This window comes from Nannospalax galili, unplaced genomic scaffold (assembly GCF_000622305.1).
Source record: "Nannospalax galili isolate Female #2095 unplaced genomic scaffold, S.galili_v1.0 scaffold447, whole genome shotgun sequence".
NCBI classification, from domain to species: Eukaryota; Metazoa; Chordata; class Mammalia; order Rodentia; family Spalacidae; genus Nannospalax; species Nannospalax galili.
Window position 1 is genome coordinate 510,031 of NW_008355650.1, and position 20,213 is coordinate 530,243.

Sequence of the window (20,213 nt, forward strand, 5' to 3'; positions counted from 1 at the left end):
AAAATTTTCTCCCACTCTGTGGGATTTCTCTTCATTTCCTTGGGTGCTTCTTTTGATGTACAGAAGCTTTTTAGTTAAATGAGGTTCCATTTGTTGATTCTTGACCTTGTTTCCTGAGCAATTGATGTCCAGTTTGGAAAATCCTTTCCTGCACCTGTATCTTGGAGGTAATTGCCAATGTTTTCTTCTAACATTTTCAGTGTTTCAAGCTTCACATTAAAGTCTTTGATCCATTTGGTGGTATATAGAAAGGCTACTGACTTTTGTAGATTAATTTTGTAACTGTTGACTTTTGTGCAAGGTGAAAGATAGAGGTTTAGTTTCATTTTTCTACAGGTGGAGATCCAGTTTTGCCAGCACCATTTGCTGACCATGCTGTCTTTCCTCCAGTGAATGTTCTTGGCCCCTTTGTCAAATATCAGGTGGCTGAAATGCATGTATTCATATATGGGTCTTCAGTTTTGTTTCATTGATTTATGGGTCTATTTTTCTGCCAGTACCATATTGTTTTTATGATTATAGCTCTGTAATACAGTTTAATATCTGGTATAGTAATTCCCCCCCAGCATTGCTCTTAATGTTCAAGGTTGCTTTGGCTATTCAAGGTCTTCTGTGCTTCCATATGAATCTGAGGATGGCTTTTTCCAATTCTCTAAAGAACGTCATTGGGATTTTGATTGGCATTGCATTGAATCTATAAATGACTTTTGGTAGGATGGTCATTTTCACAATATTAATTCTTCCAATCCACGAGCATGGGAGGTCCTTCCATCTCCTGGTGTCTTCCTCAGTTTCTTTCTTTAAAGATTTAAAATTTCCATTGTAGAGCTCTTTAATGTCTTTTGGGCAGGTTTCCTCTGAGATATTTTATTTTTATTTTTTGTAGCTATTGTGAAAGGGAGTGTTTCCATGTGCACTTTCTCTGATTGCTTGTTATTGGTGTATAGAAAGGCTACAGACTTTTGTAGGCTGATTTTAGTAAATTAATTTTGTAGCGTGCCGCTTTACTGAAAGTGTTGATCATGTCTAGGAGTTTTCTGGTGGAATTTTTTGACATCTCTTAGATATAATATATCGTCTGCAAAAAGGGATCATTTGATCTCTTTTCCAATTATCATGCCTTTAATTTCCTTCTCTTGTCTTACTGCTCTTGCAAGAATATCAAGCACTATATAAAAAAGGAGTGGAGATAGTGGACAGCCTTGTCTGGTTCCTGATTTTAATGGGAATGCTTCCAGTTTTTCTCCGTTTAGAATGATGTTGGCTGTGGGTTTGTTATACATGGCTTCAATTATGTTGAGGTATGTTCTTCCAGTCCAGTTCCCTCTAGGACTTTGAACATAAATGCATGTTGAATTTTGTCAGAGGCCTTCTCTGCATCTATTGAGGTGACCATCTGGTTCTTGTCTTTGAGTCCATTTATATGATTAATGATGTTTATTGACTTATGTATATATTGAACCATCCCTGCATCTCTGGGATAAAGCTGACTTGATCATGGTGGATGATCTTTTTGATGTGTGTCTGTATGTGGTTTGCAAGTATTTTGTTGAGAATTTTTACATGTTCATGAAGGATATGGGTCTGTAGTTTTTTTGGGGGGGGGTTGGTTGTATCTCTGTGACTTTTGACATGTGGATTTCTTTTGTAGTTTCTGATTCTTTTGTGAGTCTCAAGTCTTCCTATGTCGAGTTTAGGTCTGCTTCTTTTTGTAAACTTTATGTGCCTTTGTGGTTTACTTGTTGGGCATGAAAAGCTGGTTGGTCTAGGCTTCGGGTTCTCTCTTTTAAATTTATATTGGAGGGGCCAAATTGATTTCGTCTTCCTGCTCAGGAGTTCCCACAGAGGCCCAAGTCTGATGAGGATCAGATGTTCTCAGGCTTTCTGCTAAGGAATGGATCCCTCCAGGAAAGCTGCTGGCCCCAGGAAGCTGTGGGGCTGGGCTGCCCAGAGATGCGAAGGGAGGTGGGGATGGGAAGAGGCCCCGAGAGCTCCCAAGGACTAGAGGGAGAAATTGGGTTGGTCTGGATGCAAAGGATCAGGAAGCAGTGGGGAGTCTGGGCCAAGAGGTCAACCCCGGTGTCTGAGGTGCCAAGACAAGAAATGTGCCAGTGCCCCCACTAGGAGGAGAGGTGGGGTGGGGGAGCTGGGAGGGTGAATGAGGCTGGGGGAGTCAAGGCACAGTGAGTGCTGCCAGACTTACCCAGGAATGGTGTTGGCCCCAGGAAGTTGGGGGTCTGGGCTGCCCAGAGATACAAAGGTTATATCTAATTTTTAAGTAAGAAACATCGGAACTAGTTTTGACTTCTTTTTCTTGATACTTGTTATAATTACTTTGTCACCAATCCAAATAGGTTTTATCTTTGATGTCTCCTGTCTATGGCAGTTCCCTAGGCTGAAACCTTAGTTATCTTTACATGTCGATTGTCACAGTAGCCCTGAAACTGGCCTTTATATTTCTGATCTTACTGTATTGCCTCTAGTGGCTCTTGTAGAGCACAGTAACTCTTCTGTGTGGGAAACACTTCCTTAATTTTGCCTCCACATTGTGGTCCTATCATTCTGTACTTAGTGTCACTCTCTCTGCCTTCTGCGTACCTGGCCTTGGCTGCCCAGACCTTTTCTTTGATTTCCTGCCACTTGACATGGCCTATACTGTTTCTCCAGCCATCATCTCCTTGGCCTGTTCATCACATGTCTTATCCTCTTCAGAGCCCTCCCTCATCCTCCTTTAGGCTTCTTCCCAAAGACTGTATCACTCCTTCAGCATTACTGGTGGTGTCTGTCATTGTGACCCCTATAACACTGGGTTGTAGGTATTTCTCTTTTGGACAGCAGAACATAAGCTCAGTGGTTCTGGGCATCTCTGTATTCTCACCTCATGGCATAAATGGCACCTAGAAGACACTCAGATTATACTGAGTTGGATTGAAGTTGTGAGCTTCTCTGTAGTTGATCTCCCATTTAGGCAGTTCTTTTGCCTTGTTTTTTAAACCTACTGTATCAAAGCCACGTGAAGAGGTGAGCACAGGCTGCGCTGTCAGTCTCAAGGATGGTTTTAAGGCTTTTAGTATATGACACGAAAACTCAAATAATTGGGTTGCCTCACAGACCCCTCTGTTCTTCCTACAGATAGCCGATGTACCATATTAAGGAAACAGGACAGTGATGAGGTGCCGGTAAGCTCTGTGACCACTTTAGGTCTTAGTTCCTAATTTTTATTAGGCAGAGGAGGAGAGGAAGAGCCAGACCAGTGTTCTTGCTTCACAGATAGCATTCCAGACCCACACAAAAGCCTTCTTTCAGGAGGGAGATTCGGCTCAGTTGGTGGAGAGGTGCCTAGCATATGCCAAGCCCCGGGATTACATCCCCAGCACTGCATAAACTTGGTGTGGTGGCATAGGCCGTAATTCCAGCACTCAGGAAGCAAAAGCAGGACAGTCAGATGTTAAAGTTCATCCTCGGCTGCATAGTGAATTCAAGGCCAGCAGTGAGACCTGGCCTAGAGCAAGCTACTGCCAGTGTTCCTCATGGAGTTGGATTGGTAACCAGCAAACTCTGAGGCATAGATAATCTTCATAAGGTTTTATAACTAATAGATATTAATTTTAGAAAGAAGAAAGGAAGGGTTCTTTAATTAGGAAAAATTAAAATGCTTTGCTCTAGAAGGAACCCCAGGAGACTTTGTTTCCAGTAGCTCTCTATTGAGTTTAAATTAAGACTAGCTCCAAAGTTGTCTTCCTCAGTGGATTGTAGAGCCCTTGAATCTTAGGTTGAAGAACCTGATTAGATAGTGAAAAGAACAGCATTGTAGCTGTTTTCAAAGAAAAAAAATGCTTTCTTACCAGTATTCAGAATGAAGTCATCTATACTTGAAATTGTGTCTTAAACTTCTCTATTACATAGTATGCTTGAAAGGCTGATTAATTATTTAAAAATAACATGAGCCATGTTGAAAATGAGGTTCAAATATTGGAGCATTTTAATTGCAGCTGTACTGTTGGGTATCATTAAACTTTTTCCTGTAGTACTTGGGCTGACGTACCCACTATATTATTTTGGCTAAGAGTCTGTGCATGCAGCGTAGGTCTAATGAATATGAATGTGGCGGGCTTTGTGCTTCTGCTGTTTGAGTCCTCACTGATTTTTCTTCTTCATTTTTTAGTTTAGTTCTATCAAGGTGAAAAACAAGGGCAAGAAAAAGAAGCCAAAAGAGTCAAAGGTGTGGCATGATTTCTGTTGTGATTCTCTAAACTTTCCAAAATGGCTACTTGGATACATAAATGAAAAGGCGATTCTTGGAATATTTTGAAGCATTTTGTAAAGAATGGCTTTGTAGATTTCAAAGAGGGGTTGGTGAGATCACCTCATCAGAAAAGTGCTTACTACATAAACGTGAGGATCCCCAGCACCAATGTAAAGCCAGGTGCAGCAGTGCACATCTGTAATCCCAGCACAGGGGAGGTAAAGACAGGTCTTTCTCCACTAGCCAGTCTAGCTAAATTGGTGAGCTCCAGGATCAGTGAGAGATCCTGTCTCAAAATATAAGGTGGAATGTGATAGGTAAGGACCCCCGATGTGAACTTTTGGCTTCTACATGCATGCACACACATGTGCACAGGAATTTGCAGTAACAGATACACATGTCCACACCACAAAACATACTCACTTGCAGGAAATAAGCTAATGGCATTACCCTTGTTAGGTAGTGCATGCTTATATTAGTTAACTGAATTTTATGATCAGATAATAAAGTATAATATATTAGTTTGTAGTATCCGAAACTTTGATTGGAATTCCTTGTTTGAATATTTTTTTCACATTTTATTTTTTATGTATTTTTTAAAAATGTATTGAGAGCCAGGTATGGCCCCAGTCCTCGGGAAGCAGAGGCAGGCGGAGCTCTGTGAGTTCAAGGCCAGCCTGGTCTACATAGTGACTTCCAGTGCAGCTGGGGCTACAGGGAGACCCTGTCTCAAAAATACCAAAAAAAAAAAAAAATTTATTGAGAATTTCATACAGGCATATAATTATAAGGTGTTTGGATCAAATCCATGCCCACTCCCTCCCCTCCAACTCCTCCCATATCTCCCCATCCCTTTTTTTGATAACTTCATGTACTCTTTCTTCTTTTTCCTACTCTAACATCCCCCCCTGAAGAGGTAACCCTAAAATCCTTTAAGGATTAGATAAAAGTTCCCAAATATTTTTGACATTTTTGGCCTTTGGAATGGAGTATGTTGCTAAGAGGCCCAAGGACATTGTGAGTTTTAGCCAAGAAACTGGCTACTTTTCTTTGGGGTCTTTTTACCCTAACTGCCTATGCAAAGTCCTACCTCCTATTCTTATCACATCATCCTCTGAAGAGGTTACCCAACTTGCCAATAGGGAATCAGGACATAAACCGCTCTGGCTTCTTCCATGCTGAACAGGGATGCAGGGTGAAGCAATTGGAGTAACCCTTCAGTGGGTCTATCTAAAAGACTCCCAAATTGCATAATTCTTATCACCACATGGAGGCAGGCTCTGGCCACTCTCAGGCAGTCCCCTGGGTTCTCAGCCCCTATGGCAGAGGGAGGCCAGAACAGGCCCTCTGACTTGTTAGAATATTTTGTCTAGAACAGTCAAAATTGATGAATTCTAGTCATCCTGATGTTCTTGAATAGGTTCCTGTCCTTCTTTTCACATTAGACAGCAACTCTAAGCCCAGGGGACATGGTAAAAGTTGCAGTTCTTCACAGCACTGACCTAGAGAGGAGAGAGTCTTGGAAAGGGGTGCAAGCAACTTGAAAGTTCCAGTAGAACTAAACTTTGCATCTTTAATGTAGACATTTTAGTTACGTTGAATTGTAGTGACATTTAAGATTTTTGGAACATTGGAAACTCCCTTAAGTTTTAATGTCAACCTATTTCTGGATGTTAAAACTTACTTTACTCAATTCTGTTAATAACAAATTTGATATTGGTGGTTGGCTTGCATATTTATATAAACATTTATCGATTGCAGTGGTAATTTTTTTCTTTCATGAAATTTTAGGGTAGACTATCATTGTCATTTTTCTTTCTTTTAAACCAGCCAATGTTAGTGGGATCTGGAACGTCAGTAACAGCAAATAGTGAGGCTTCAGGAGACGACCACAAGTAAGTACCGTTTTTTTCCTTAACTTATCTTCCTAATGGTATGAGATCATTATGACAACCTATCTTGGCTGAGTTAATGGCATGGCTCATAGTCCCTAAGAATTCATTCAGGCTGTACTAAGGCCACAGGTATAGGAAAGGAAGAAGAAAATACAATGATTTAAGGCGGTAGGTGTGACCGAAGTATGTCATATACATGTATTAAAATGTTCGAGCTGAAACCCATTATCTTGCACACTTAATATGATCCAGTACTGCTCAGTTGGTAACGTGCTTGTCAGACAGGAATGAGGACATTTTCATGGATTCTTTTAAGTGGCAGTATTGTTTTAAGTTAAAATAATAAGAACCTGTCTTGGTCTGTTTAAGCTACCAGGAAAAAAAAAGCCATAAAATCAGTGACTTAAAAACAACAAGCATTTATTTCTCGCTTTTTTGGCACTAAGAAGTCCAGTATCAAAATGGCCAGTGCATTAGGGTGCCTGGTCTTTAATGGTCTGCTTTCTGGTGTATAGGTGGACGGCATCTTCTTACTGTGTCCTCACATAATAGAAGGGAAAAGTCGCTCCCTGCAGACTTTTCTTTTAATAAAAGAGCCCAAGTCCCATTCATAAGGTCTGTGCCCTAGTGACCTGATTGCCTCCAGAAGACTTCCTCATCTTAACACCATCACATTGGTGATTAAGTTTCAGCATAAGAATTTGCCAGGGGCATGGGGTGCACAGACTTTTAGATCACAGCATAGCTTTATGTATTAATATGTATGTACCAGGTTCTGTTTGTGGGCTCTTCATATATAAATGCATTTAATCCATTTTTCTACCACAGGTGATAGTTACTGTTACTATGTCCAAAAACTGTATTGATAAGGAAACTAAGGCACAGTGCAGTCAGGTGACTGCCCAAGACACAAAGCTGGTAGATATCAGATCCAGCGTTTAAACCGTGCATTCTGACTTTGAAACTGCCGCTCAAACTATTACGTCTTTTTAGGGTCCTTAAATCTTATACTCTTATTTCCTAAGCCAAACTATATGCAGATTTATTGAAGATGCTTTGCATGAACAATCACTGTATTTCAGGGAGGTCATGACCAATTGTTAACAATATATAACTTTAAAACTTTTTGGATAGACTACCAAAATCAGAAGGCTTTTGTAACTCCCCATAAAGTAGACTGGGTGTGGTGACATACACTTACAGTGCCAGCTCTCAGAAGGTTGAGGCGGAAGATTGCATCAAGTTTTACGCCAGATTGGGCTACATAGTGAGTTTCAGGCCAGCCTGGTCTAACTAGACTCTGTTTTAAACACACACACCAGTGAAGTCTTTATTTGATGCTTGGAATAGAAGTTTAGCCGGAGGATTGACACTCCTCAGTGAGCATATTAACTTCTCGTGAGACAATCCTGAGAATGAAATGTAAATGGTAGCATTCTCAGTCTGATAATCTGCAGTCCAGAGACAGAGCCACTGTGGAGTGCCTGACATGTGGACAAAACCAGTTTTATGGGGTCAGGTCCAAATAGGCCTCTGGTTTTAAGGGAGTTAAGGCTATGTTGGTGGTAGAAAGGGAGAAGAGACATGAAAACACACGATTTTTCCCATACCAAGGCACCAGTGCCAAGATGGCCACATGTCAGTATTATAGGATCCTTCCTCCTCAGAACCAAGAAGCCTCTCAAAACTAGCAAGGAAAGGTGAGGTGCTTCCCCACATCCATCCAGCGTCGGAGGCGTTGCCTTAGTGGCCCACACGCCTTTCCCCAAAGCAACAGAGTGCTTGTGTTAATAGCCCAGCTTTTAAAATACCCAGCGAAGTCCTGTGATTTTGTTAAAAGCTTCATGTGATAGCTCTGCCTGAAATCCCAGAATTGCTGAAACTCTGAGGCCAGTCTGGGCGCAGTGTAAGATCCTGGCTCAAGAAAGCAAAGCCAAAATTCTTTTTGATTAAAAAACTATTTCAGGGCTGGAGAGATGGCTCAGCAGTTAAGAACACTGGTTGTTCTTGCAGAAGACCTGGGTTCGAATCCCAGCACCCACATGGCAGCTAATAACTGTCCATAGCTCTAGTCCCAGGGGATCCGACAGCCTTTTCTGACCTCCTCGGGCAGTCCATGACACGGGTGCACTTACCTGCATGCAGGCAATACACACATACACACAAAATAAAAATAATAAATAAAACATGCTTTCATCAGTGCCTTCTGTCTCAGCTTTACGTTAACGTAGATGAATGGTGGTTACAATGAAAGTCTTAACTCCTTAACAAGTTTTAATTAATGAGAAACTGTTTTTGTTTTAAATATGGAGCTCAAAAATACGGTCCGCTTTGCAAATAAAAGTGTTTACTTTGAGAGTCAGACACAGGATTTCTTGACTATAATTGTAGCTTTTCTGCATTAAATGCTCTGGCAAACTTTTGTGACACAAAGCGGAGACTATTTTACTTCATTTATTTTAGTTGAATCTTGTCAATTAAATACTTGTTTCTGCAAGTTGCTTTCCCTGTGCCTCACCCAAAAGTTTTTTCCCAATTTTTTTTTTTTTTTAAATCAGCAGGCGCAACTCAGATTCCGCAGGCCCATTTGCAGTGCCAGATCACCTTCGGCAAGATGTGGAGGAATTTGAAGCTCTCTATGACCAGCACAGCAGTGAATATGTCGTCCGCAATAAGAAGCTTTGGGATATTAACCCCAAGCAGAAGTGTTCCACTCTGTACGAGTGAGTGCGTCCTCATTTCCATGGCTGTGTATTGAGGCTTCGGCTAAGGGCCCAGAGCCATTTGTGTCACCTGCACTCACTGATGCACTCACCTGCTGGCTCACAACCCCTGGGGAAGACCCTTTGCCGCCTGTTCCACAAATTGGTGGAGTAATTACTACAGTTACAGTCTTGATCACTGTCTGTTGGTCCGTTTGAATGCATATGATACTTTCTGCTTTTAGAACTCTGAGTTCTAAAATGTATGTGAGTGTACCATGTCGTGCCATGCCACGGAGGTCAGGAGGGCTTCGGATTCCCGTGGAACTGGAGTTGAGGCCAGTTCGTAGCCGCCATGTGGGTGCTGGGAATTGAACCCGGGTCCTCGGCAAGAGCAGTCAGTGCTCTTAACCGCTGAGCCATCTCTCTAGCCTTGATTTATATTTTTTATCTGTATGAAAGTTTTGCCTGTATGTATGTAAGTGTACCACATGCATGCAGTACCTGTGGAGGCCAGAAGACGGTGTTGGATCCCCTGGAACTGGAGTTACAGATGGTTATTAGCCAATAAGTGCTGAACAGAACTCGGGCCCTCTACAAGAGTAGCCACTGAACCATCTCTCCAGCCCCTGAAATTTGACATCTTGAAATCAGTGTCATGAAAGAGAAGCATAGTTTTTCCTTAGGTAATTTTTGAATTAAGTTGCTTTAGGATTGAAAATATGAGTATGAAATTTAACTGTTAAGTGATGTGAATAAAACAGCCTAGTAAAGAGACAAGCATAAGAAGTCTCCTGCCATTTTGAGCCTCACATTAATAAATACAGTATGTGAAACTTTAAGAAAAGAGACTAAGCTTTAATTCTGGCAGAAGCAGGGATTCTGTGGCTTCCTGGAAAACCTGTCAACATAGTGGGGGCCTGTCCCAAAAACATGTGAAGCAGTAAGAAAGAAAGGAAGGGAAAGAAGCTAAAATCTGTGCTGGAAAATTACTGGAAAGGTAACGATCCTGAAAACCCTGTCACTCACCCGCACTGCCTGATGTCGCCCTTTTACCTTGGGCCCGTGGTTCTGTGAGTCCAACTGAACAGTCTTCGCTCCCTTTTCATGACTTTTTTCTCTTGAATTAAAATGCTAAGTAATCATTTTTAGAGAACCCCTGCATGACAGTTGGGAAACAGTTACAAAATTAGACTGATGGGGCTGGAGAGATGGCTCAGCAGTTAAGAGCACTGACTGTTCTTGCAGAAGACCCAGGTTCGAATCCCAGCACCCACATGGCAGCTAACAACTGTCTGTAACTCCAGTCCCAGGGGATCCAACAGCCTCTTCTGACCTCTGCCGGCATTGCACGTCACGGGTGCACTTACCTACATGCAGGCAATACATGCTTACACATAAAATAAAAATAATAAATGTTTTTTAAAAAAATTAGACTGATGCTATAATTTGCTTCAGGCATCCAAAAGCTAACTCTAAAGAATATTATTTTCACTAGTTTTTCTCTTAAAGAATTTCTACTACAGGGACTGGATGGATGGCTGAGTGGTTAAGAGCACTGGCTACTCTTGCATCAGACCCAGGTTCAATTCCCAGCACCCACATGGCAGCCAACAACCATCTGTAACTCCAGCTCCAGGGGTGCCAACGCCTTCTGACTTCCTCAGGCATTGCATGACACAGGTGCACTTACACACATGCAGGCAATACACTCACACATAAAGTAAAACAAATATTTTATAAAACTTTTTTAAAAAGAATTTCAACAAGAAATTAAATTTATGAGGAGAAGATTGTCTTTATTTTAGGTAGAATTTATGTCATATGTTTTATTTATATCTTTATATTTTAGAATAATAAAAAAACAAAAAGTAAGACCCGTCTCAAAACATAATTCCTGGCTTTACAAAGGAAGTACACAGTTGTTTAAGAATGGCAGCTTCAACCTACGTGTCCGTCAGTTAACGAGCGGATAATGAAAACGTGGTTCACTGATACAGTGGTTTTACTCAGCAGTAAAGAAAAATGAAATCATGAAATTTGCAGGGCTTATACTGAGTTCAATATCATATAACTGTATTAATTCAACTGTGAACCTAGAAACTTACAGCCACTTGTGAAAGAGATGTACGCTTGTTCTGGAGTGTGTCAATGAATATGTTAAAGCTGTAATGGAAAAAAAAATGGTGGCTTCTTTCGTTGGTCATGAAAGAAAACTAAAACTTGCTTATATGAAAGGAGTAGAAAAATACCAAAGCGTCAGAAATGCCGTGGGAACCGCTACAAATTAACCTTTTCTGGACTTCAGTATTTAACCTTAAAACAGAATGAGAACTGGCCTAATTTATTTTTAATGGCTTCTTCTGTGGATGACGGCTTACGCCTTACACAGTCCAGCCAAGTTCCTCTGCATTTATTTCTTCCTGGCACCGTTTTAGTGGTGGTCAGCCATCATTGGTTGGTTGCTTGGTTGGTTAGTTGGTTAATATTGTTTTTTGAGACAGGGTCTCACTCTGTAGCCCCAGCTGGCTTAGGTCTTGCCATGTTAGACTGGGCTGGACTCATCTCATAGAGATCTGCCTGCCTCTGCTTCTCGAGTGCTGCGTTTAAAGTTGTGTGCACCACAGCCGGTAGCCAAGATTTAATAATCATGTAAAATTAAGTGCTACTGCTGATTCTAGAAAGAGCAGAAGGTAAGTTAGTTGTTTTGTCTCCTGCAGCATAGCAGAAGAGCTAAGATGTTATAGGGTTGTAGAATATCACAGATAAATGACATTCTGAAAGAAGAATCTCAAGCATGTACAAAACAGGGGTTTTCCAAGGGGACCTCCCGGACTAGTAGGATTAGAATGCTTTTTGACGTACCTCCCATCCCATCCCTTCCCCTGTGCTGATAGTCACAGGCCCTGGCATTCTGCATGTCCATCAGCGAACACTGAAGACACTCATCAAATTACAGACTTACTTATACCTCCATGGGCATTGCACTGTGCACGTGTGCCTCACTTACGCTCAGGTAAAGCATTCATACACATAAAATAAAAATAAATTAAACCAGGCATGGTGGCATATGCCTTTAATCACAGCACTTGGAAGGCAAAGGCAGGGGGATCTCTGTGAGTTCAAAGCCAGCTGGGGCCACAGGGAGACCCTGTCTCAAAAGGATCAAAAAAAATTAACTACAAAAAAATTTAATACATTCAAGTACATACTGGGTGACAGATATTCAGGGCTGCATTACTTACAAAGAGAGGCGATACTTGATTTTTAACCAAATACCAGTTGCCGTGACTAGGGGTTTAGGTGTGCATTTATCCGTAGAAGTGTGTGCTTAGAGGTTTTCTTTGCTTCAAAGAAATAATGCCTTTAGCCTTCTTTCTAAACGAGTTGTTCTCCTTGTTAACATTAATTTACTATGAAATCCTCAGTGGAGTCTTTCCCTCTTGACAAATCTTTCTTGGTGATGTCTGGTGTGGTTCGCAGGCATTGTGTATTCACTGCTATAAAGTGAACACAAGGTTTAACTGGACGAAGCTCTCTCCTTGAGCATGGTGCAGGAATGAGAGGAATAGACCCATGATGAGGAAACCCAGTTCAGAACTAGAGTCAGCTAGGGATCAGCCCCTCCTGTGCACCTGGGTCTTGAAACAGTAGTTTATCAATCAGATGTGATTTATTTTAATCTCTCTGTATTACTGCATATTCCTAGTCAGAAAAATTTTTGCAGGATTTACAGTATGTAAATGGAATGGTTTTTAGAAAGTTTTAGTTTGGGGGCCTGAGTTATTTGAGGTTGGTGAACAATTATCTCATATTGAGGTTTTGGTTTTGTTTTGTTTTGGTTTTTTGTTTTGTTTTTTTTTTTTTAGGTTTGATCTCCTAATTTACTTTTGCTTCGACAAGAAAGAAAGGATTGTTTTCTGAAGGGTGGATAAACTTTAGGTTGTTACATCATTAATTTCAGGTAGCCTTATGGTTCCTCTTATATTTTGTTGAGAGGGTTTTGTATCAGCAAGAAGAGAAATATTTTTGCTTTGGGAAAATAAACACAAGTAATTTCTTATAGTAACTTGTGTAAACATATTTTTTTTCCCAAGTTACTTCTCTCAGTTGATGGAAGAACATGGTCCCTTGGATATGAGCAACAAGATGTTCTCTGAAGAATATGAGTTTTTCCCTGAAGAAACTCGACAGATACTAGAAAAAGCCGGTGGTTTAAAGTCTTTTCTCCTGGGATGTCCTCGTTTTGTTGTGATTGACAACTGCATTGCATTGAAAAAAGTTGCCTTACGACTCAAGAAAAAAAGAAAGAAGAAGAACATTAAAGCTAAAGTTGAGGAGATTTCAAGGACAGGAGAATATTTACGAGTTAAGCTACCGCTGAATCCAACTGCCAGGGAATTTAAACCAGATGCAAAGTCCAAGCTCGTGTCTGAGTCATCTTCAGCAGCAATGTCTGAGCATGTAAAGTCCACACCTGAGCCTGCTGAGTCTCCAAAGCCAGCTCCTGAAGATGGGAGGTCCCTGCTGGAATCTGACAGCTCTTCTGCTCCCAGTTCTGAGGACAGCAGGTCTGAACTGGCCTCTTCTGATTCTCCTGCACCAATCTGTGAGGATGCAAACAGCAAACCAGCTTCCTCTCATTCCCCCAAGCCAGTTCCTGAGGATGTTAAACCAGGATACTGGACTCAATCACAGTTGGTCACAGGATTCTGTGCATACCTTCCTTTTCAAGGATTTGACATCACCCAGTCAAGGCAAACATACGTAAACATGTTACCAAGTGTGCCCCAGTTCACCAGCATGTACACACCTTTGGCCAGCGTTTCTTCTGAATATCCTGTGCAGAGATCCATGCCAGTTGTGCCGTCGATTGTGGCCAGTGACAGAGCAGATGACAGAGCTGCTGTGTATTTGGAGGGTGGTCGTTTGAATGCTGAGAATGACTCTGGTGGCCAGATCGCCTCTGAAACACAGAACCCTGAGGACTCTTTGGGACTATCTGCAAAGTCCCAGAGCAGCCTGGGTGATGCCGATACACCCCTGAGTGAGCCTGAGAGAGAGGATGGGTGTGCCGGGAACTCGAACAGCAAATGTGAAGCTTACCCAGAAAGTACCAGTGCGGTAACAGAGGCCCCTCACGCAGCGGTGGTTGCTGTGCAGGTAAGCTGCAAAGACACGGAGGTCTGTTTCTGCTGACAAATACGGGGCTGGGGTGAGTGTAGTTCTCAGGAGTCGGTTCTCCTTCCACTGTGGGATTGAACTCACGTTATCAGACTTGTGCCCCATCACTCTTACCCACTGAACCATCTTGACAGCCTGATACAGGTCTTAATACTGAAGCTAAATTTGCCTTTTTTGTTTGTTGTTGCCATAATGTTTACTGAAAGCCTTAGAAATAGCTGGCTTCATAGTGTCTACAAAAACTTTCCTGAAAATATTTGTAAATACAAACCCTTTGTGAGCCATGGCAGCTACTTTCGTCAGAAAGAAGTTTGGATGGAGTAAATAGTGCTCATCCTCCCCCTACAATTCCGCACTGATGAGAAATAAGGTAAAGGAGTCAGCAGTGGACTGATCGCTTCATAGTCAGTCAAGGAGAGAGGACAGGAGGATGTGGCTACTCCTCTGGGGAGACGTGGGCAGCAGCCATGCCTTCACCACTGCCGTATGCAGCAGTTACAAGAGCCAAACAGGAGGTCCCCAGCTTGAGGTGTCGCCCACTTGCTGCATGTGCTGGCCAGCTCCCTGGAGAAAATAAAAAGGGAGGGGCTGAGAATGTAGCTCAGTGGTGGAGCCTGTACATGTGCAAGGCCCTGGGTTCCAGCCCAATCGTGAAGTGTAAGTAAATAAATAAATTTAAAAAGAGAGGAAGATTCTAGGCTACACATCTCTCCCTCGGGTTCTGCCAAACTGAGGGCTGCAGGAGAGTTATATAAAAGACAACTAGGTAGAGAGAAATGACTGACTGGTGTGAGTCCCTGCTAACAAGCATGAGGCTCCATCAGGGTTATTTTGTAGTTAGTTGCCTTTATGGGATGTGACATCATTAAAGTCCTTACTGAATTGCCCCTTTCTGAAATTTTGTTTCCTAGCAAGCTTTGAAAAAAGTACGTTAAGGCTGGTGGCCCCGTGTCATTTTCAGTTCCGTTGGTTCTAAATCGCGACTTTTTTCCAAAAGTGTATGGACCTATCGTGAAATGTAATCCAGGTTGAAGAAAAACTTTGAATAAATTTTGGGCATGTTCTAAAATGATACTGCATGATGGGCTTCTTTTACTAGAGTAATTGTTAAGTCTTAAGTGCTTGCTTTGCCCCACAGGTATCTTGGAACATAACACATCAAGAAGTCAATACTGAGCCCTATGGTCCTTTTGAGACACAGCAGGTGAGTTAAAATTATATTAAAGTGCTTATAGATTAATTTCTGCTCATTTATCTAGATGAACTAGAACTATTTGGAGCCATCTAATTCCATATGACATTATAATGATAACTTTAGTTATCATTATAAGCTCTTGAGTTAGAGCAAAAATTTGTTTTTTGCTGAAATTTGAGAAGAGGAGGCAAAGAAAAAGGTTAGGCTCCCCCTCACACATTTAATTCAAAATATAATGGTTTTGTTTTAATTGGTGTAATAAGTATGTGTGAATTTGTAAATAAGGTTATTTACATGAATGACATCAGAAGTTACAAAGACCATGAGCACTTTAAGAATAATAAAAATACTAAATCTATTAATGTGCTGTAGTTTTGTTAGTATAGCATAAAAGTTATTTAGCCACAACTATATAGTTGCTGAATGGTAGTGGATAAAATTCAAGTCCCTTTTTTAACCAAAAACGCTAATAAAATGGGAATGAGTAAGGATTTCTCAGCACACTAATAGCTCTCTCTCATAAGGTAAAAGCCATCATCTTTTTAAAAGGTGAAACATCATCATAATTATTATTACCCTGGAATAATTAACTGAAAAAATTAGTTGTGAGAAAGAGGTAAAATAGGCCTGGCATGGTGGCGCACGCCTTTCATCCCAGCACTTGGGAGGCAGAGGCAGGTGGAGCTCTTTGAGTTCAAGCCCAGGCTGGTCTATATAGCAAGTTCCAGGCCAGCTGGGGCTACAGGGAGACCCTGTCTCAAAAAAAAACAAAAACAAAATAAAAAGATAATGTACCAGGGGCTGGAGAGATGGCTCAAGGATTAAGAGCACTGGCTGTTCTTGCAGAGGACCTGGGTTCAGCCATAACTCCTGTTCAAAGGGATCCAGTGCTCTCCTGTGGCCTCCATGGGCATTGCATGCATATTGTACACTTACATATATGCAGGGAAAATACTCATACACATAAAATAACTATTAAAAACTTTTTAAAAGGATTATACCACAAAATCCAAACTAGGTGATTATATTCAAAATAAATACTCTTCCATATACTAACAACAACCTATTAGCATATTAGGAAAAAGTATTCCATAAGATATCAAAATGCTGTTAAGACCTAAATGAAGATGTATTCCATGTACTTGAATAGCATGTAATGCAAAGATAATACAAAGATTGGTTTATTTCCCTTTTTTAATTACCTGGCAGCATTGTACAGTAGAAAAGTAGAATTTTTTTTTGTTTGCTTGTTTTTGTTTTTTCTTGAAACAGGGTCTCTCTCACTGTGTAGCCCTAACTGACCTAGAACTCACTATGTAGATCAGGCTAGCCTCAAATTCATAGAGATCTGCCTCTTGCGTTCTGGGATTAAGGCATGCGCCATTATGTATGGCCTGGAAAATAGTATTCTTAACACATACAGGTTTTGTAAATAAATAAGAACAAGATTGGCAACCTTTCATGGAAATGGGAATGGAAGTGAATCCATAGTCCACAATAAAGGAGATGTAGGAATGCAGAAAAAAAAAAAAAACAAACCAGCTCCACCTGAGATAAGAAAATCAGTCATTTATATGCTATTGAGAGAGGTGGAGTGCAGCTTTCTGGGGAAGGAGTGGAATTTATCCGCACTCACACTGTGTGTAGAGACCAGCAAGCAGGGATATTTAAATACTGTTTGTAGGTATAACAGCAAAAATTAAATGCAATTTAAACATTGATCACTAGTGAATGAAATTATATCATTTATTGAAATATCATGCTATATTATTTAACAATGAAGCAGTTAAAAAACAACTTGTAGATTTAGTCAATTATAATAGAGAGCTTTTAAATTCTTTTAATAAACATTACTAAAAATGAAGAGGAAAGTGAAAATCTTCTGCATGCATCTCCCTCAGGCTAATAATTTGAACATTTACATATAGTTAATCAATCCTCCTTAAAAGACACGACCATGCTTCTGTTGGCATGATGGAGGGTTAGTAAACTTAGAGCATCATTTTTGCTTATTCCTGGGCATGAACCTCGGTCTCACAGCGGTCCTTTTCCATCTGCCTCTCACGTGATGGCAGCGCCGCTCCAGGCTGCTTTCCTCCTTTTTCACTTGGGAGGTGCTCAGGTGCTGGAAGGGGGGTCACAGGAGAAGTAAAGATGGCCCAGGTTTGTGCTGTTGGATTCAATTTCTGCATTGTGACTGCCACGGGAGGGCAGTCCTCTGCACCTGGGAGAAGTTTCCAGTGTGGAGCAGATACTTTAGTGAGACACAAGTATGTGATTGCCAACAGTCCTGGTGGAATGAGAGGGTTTTAAGAAGCGTTCCATAAAGTGATATTTTCTGTGTGTCAGCATTCCCTATTTAGTGTGACTTCTGGGGAGAGGGTGTTTCTGTTTTAAGCTGGTACAAGGTGGATAGCTAAAGCCAGTTCATTGGTAACAATTTAATTTGTCTTTTAAAAATAACCAGCGACTTTCCATTTGAAACACTAAAGACTAAGACAAGTACTAGTATGTTCTACTTGTGTTTCAAATATGTTTATGTGCTGGGCGTGGTGGCACATGCCTTTAGTCCCAGCACTCGGGAGGCACATCTCTGAGTTCAAGGTCAACCTGATCTACATAGTGAGTTCCAGAGCAGGTAGGACTGCAGGGAGACCCTGTCTCAAAAAGAGGAAAAAAAAAAAAAGTTTATATACAACTTTTAAAACCTATCAAATACTCTTGATGTTAATTATAGAAAATAACTTCCAGTCAGACTTCAGTCTATTATTAAGCTCTCAGAAATCAAATTTTTCAGAACTATTTACAGTACAGATTGACTGTTTTTATTATGAATTTCAGTAGTAATTGATTTTTTAAGCCAACTTTGCTGAACAATATTTAGAGGTTCCTAATTTCTGAATTATTAATATCATTTCTTGACAGTTCAAAACAAGATCACAAATTTTAGACAACTTGTAATCAGCACTTTGATAATTTCCTTTAGGGGGACATGTCACAGATGGAGAAGGAGCACCAGCTGTTACAAGAGCAGCTTAAGGAAGCGTGGGAGAATTACAAGCAGATTAAACTCCAGAGCTCAGATGAAACCAGGGACCTGGAAGAAAAGTTGAAGAGGAACATGGAAGAAAGCAAGGTGACCTGTCCAAAACCCTCCTAAGCGCATATGGCAGCATTAGGAGCTATGAGTACAGCTGTGCTGTGAGCCGCAAAGAGTTAAACTATGCTGTTGGCTAAACAAAGAATTCTTCTCAAAATAGCGTCTTTGAAGTTTCTCTACATGTTCACTATCAGTATTTCTGCAGTACTGTGGAACCTCTAAAAATCCCTTTGAAAAGAGGACTATAAATCTGGGGCTCCATGTATCTGTAATTCAGTCTGCTATGTTGAGCTCCAAGTTAAATTCCTGTCTGAGTTGAGGCAGTGTCACATCGTAGGTCCCACGTGTGAGCCTTGGAAGCAGACTGTCAGGGCCCAGATCCAGGCTCGGCTCTGTTCTGAGCATTTGGTCACCTGGGTTACTGCTAAGTTTTAGTTGCTGAGCTGGAAAGTTTGTGGGATACTTGCCGTTCCGTGGGTTTACTTCAGCGCTTGGACTTCACGCTCCCTGCTGTGCGGTTAGGGTGCGGTGACTGCTGATTGCCACTACTGTTCCCACCATCACCATCTTCCTAAGGGAAATAACACGTGGAGCCTTTGGCTATTAAAACTTGCTTCCAGCCGGCCGTGGTGGTGCACACCTTTAATCCCAGCACTCAGGAGGCAGAGGCAGGCGGATCTCTGTGAGTTCAAGGCCAGCCTGGTCTACATAGTGAGTTCCAGGAAAGCTGGGGCTACAGGGAGACCCTGTCTCAAAAAGACCAAAAAAAAAACCAAAACCCAAAAACAGAAACTTGCTTCCAAAGTAAGAATATCTGCTTTGAATCTAACCTACCTTGAATTCTGTTAGTTAGGAGCAATGCCAGGTTACATTAGTGGGGCTGTGAGGGAATGATGTTGCTTTTCATATTTAATACTTTATTTTTATTTTATTATGGATGGTTGTTAGCCACCATGTAGGTGCTGGGAACCAAGCTGGGTCCTCTGCAAGCACAGCCAGTGCTCTTAACCTGAGCCCTCTCTCTAGCTCTGTTCTTTTTTAAAGAAACTACTGTTTTTATTCAGAAAGGTTACAAAGACACTAATTACCATTTAAGAAGCGAATAATTTGAGACGTCTAAACCATCAGCTGGAATAATACACTAAAAAGGAAGTGAGCCTGGTGTGACCTTAACCAATAAGTTCATTTATTGAGGTTGGAGTATCCCCAGAAGAAGAGGGATAGTTTGTAAAAGTAACTATGGTAACACTCCCTAGGACCTCGTACACACTCTCAGGATGGGACTGGGGAGATTCAAAGGATGAGAAGAGTTAGGCCTGTTGCTCGGTTGCCTGGTGGGAAAAAATAAAATAATAAAAGAATAAAAATTAAACCCTGCTTAGCATATGACACATTAAAATGAGTTTCAATAAACTACTTGGGAGATTTAACAAACGATAATGTTGATGTAAACTTTGTATTGCCTCAGGAAGACGCAAACTGTGTATTCATTTGCCTTCCTATGTGAGGCAAACGCAGGCACATACTCACTTCATGTGGGCATTTGGTGAATGGAGTTTATTTATGGCAGAGACTCTTCCAGCTTTGCAAACTGGTGGTTGGACTGGGCACGGTCCATCAAGCCTATTTTTTGTACATGTGACTTCCACTCTGGGGACAGAGTGCCTAAGAGGACTGTGACCAAACAGCAGCCCTGACTGGAGCTCTCGGTCTCTCACGCTTCAAGATTCTTTTTTTTTTGGTCTTTTTGAGACAGGGTCTCCCTGTAGCCCCAGCTGTCCTGGAACTCACTATGTAGACCAGGCTGGCCTCGAACTCACAGAGCTCCACCTGCCTCTGCCTCCGAAGTGATAGGATCAAAGGCATGTGCCACCACGCCCAGCAAGATTCG

The 20,213-nt window shown here is 41.3% G+C and overlaps 1 protein-coding gene across 9 annotated transcripts in view; it reads left to right on the forward strand.

Moving 5' to 3' along the window:
* Ttc3 (tetratricopeptide repeat domain 3) overlaps nt 1-20,213 on the forward strand; it is a 123,758-nt gene that overhangs the window by 75,896 nt on the left and 27,649 nt on the right. For all 9 annotated transcript variants that reach the window (XM_029556098.1, XM_008853034.3, XM_017803167.2 and 6 more), the window contains 7 exons: nt 3,133-3,179; nt 4,166-4,222; nt 6,077-6,141; nt 8,700-8,864; nt 12,941-14,006; nt 15,166-15,231; nt 18,209-18,358. In XM_029556098.1, the coding sequence (XP_029411958.1) occupies nt 3,133-3,179; nt 4,166-4,222; nt 6,077-6,141; nt 8,700-8,864; nt 12,941-14,006; nt 15,166-15,231; nt 18,209-18,358 (1,616 nt within the window). The remainder of the gene's footprint in view (nt 1-3,132; nt 3,180-4,165; nt 4,223-6,076; nt 6,142-8,699; nt 8,865-12,940; nt 14,007-15,165; nt 15,232-18,208; nt 18,359-20,213) is intronic.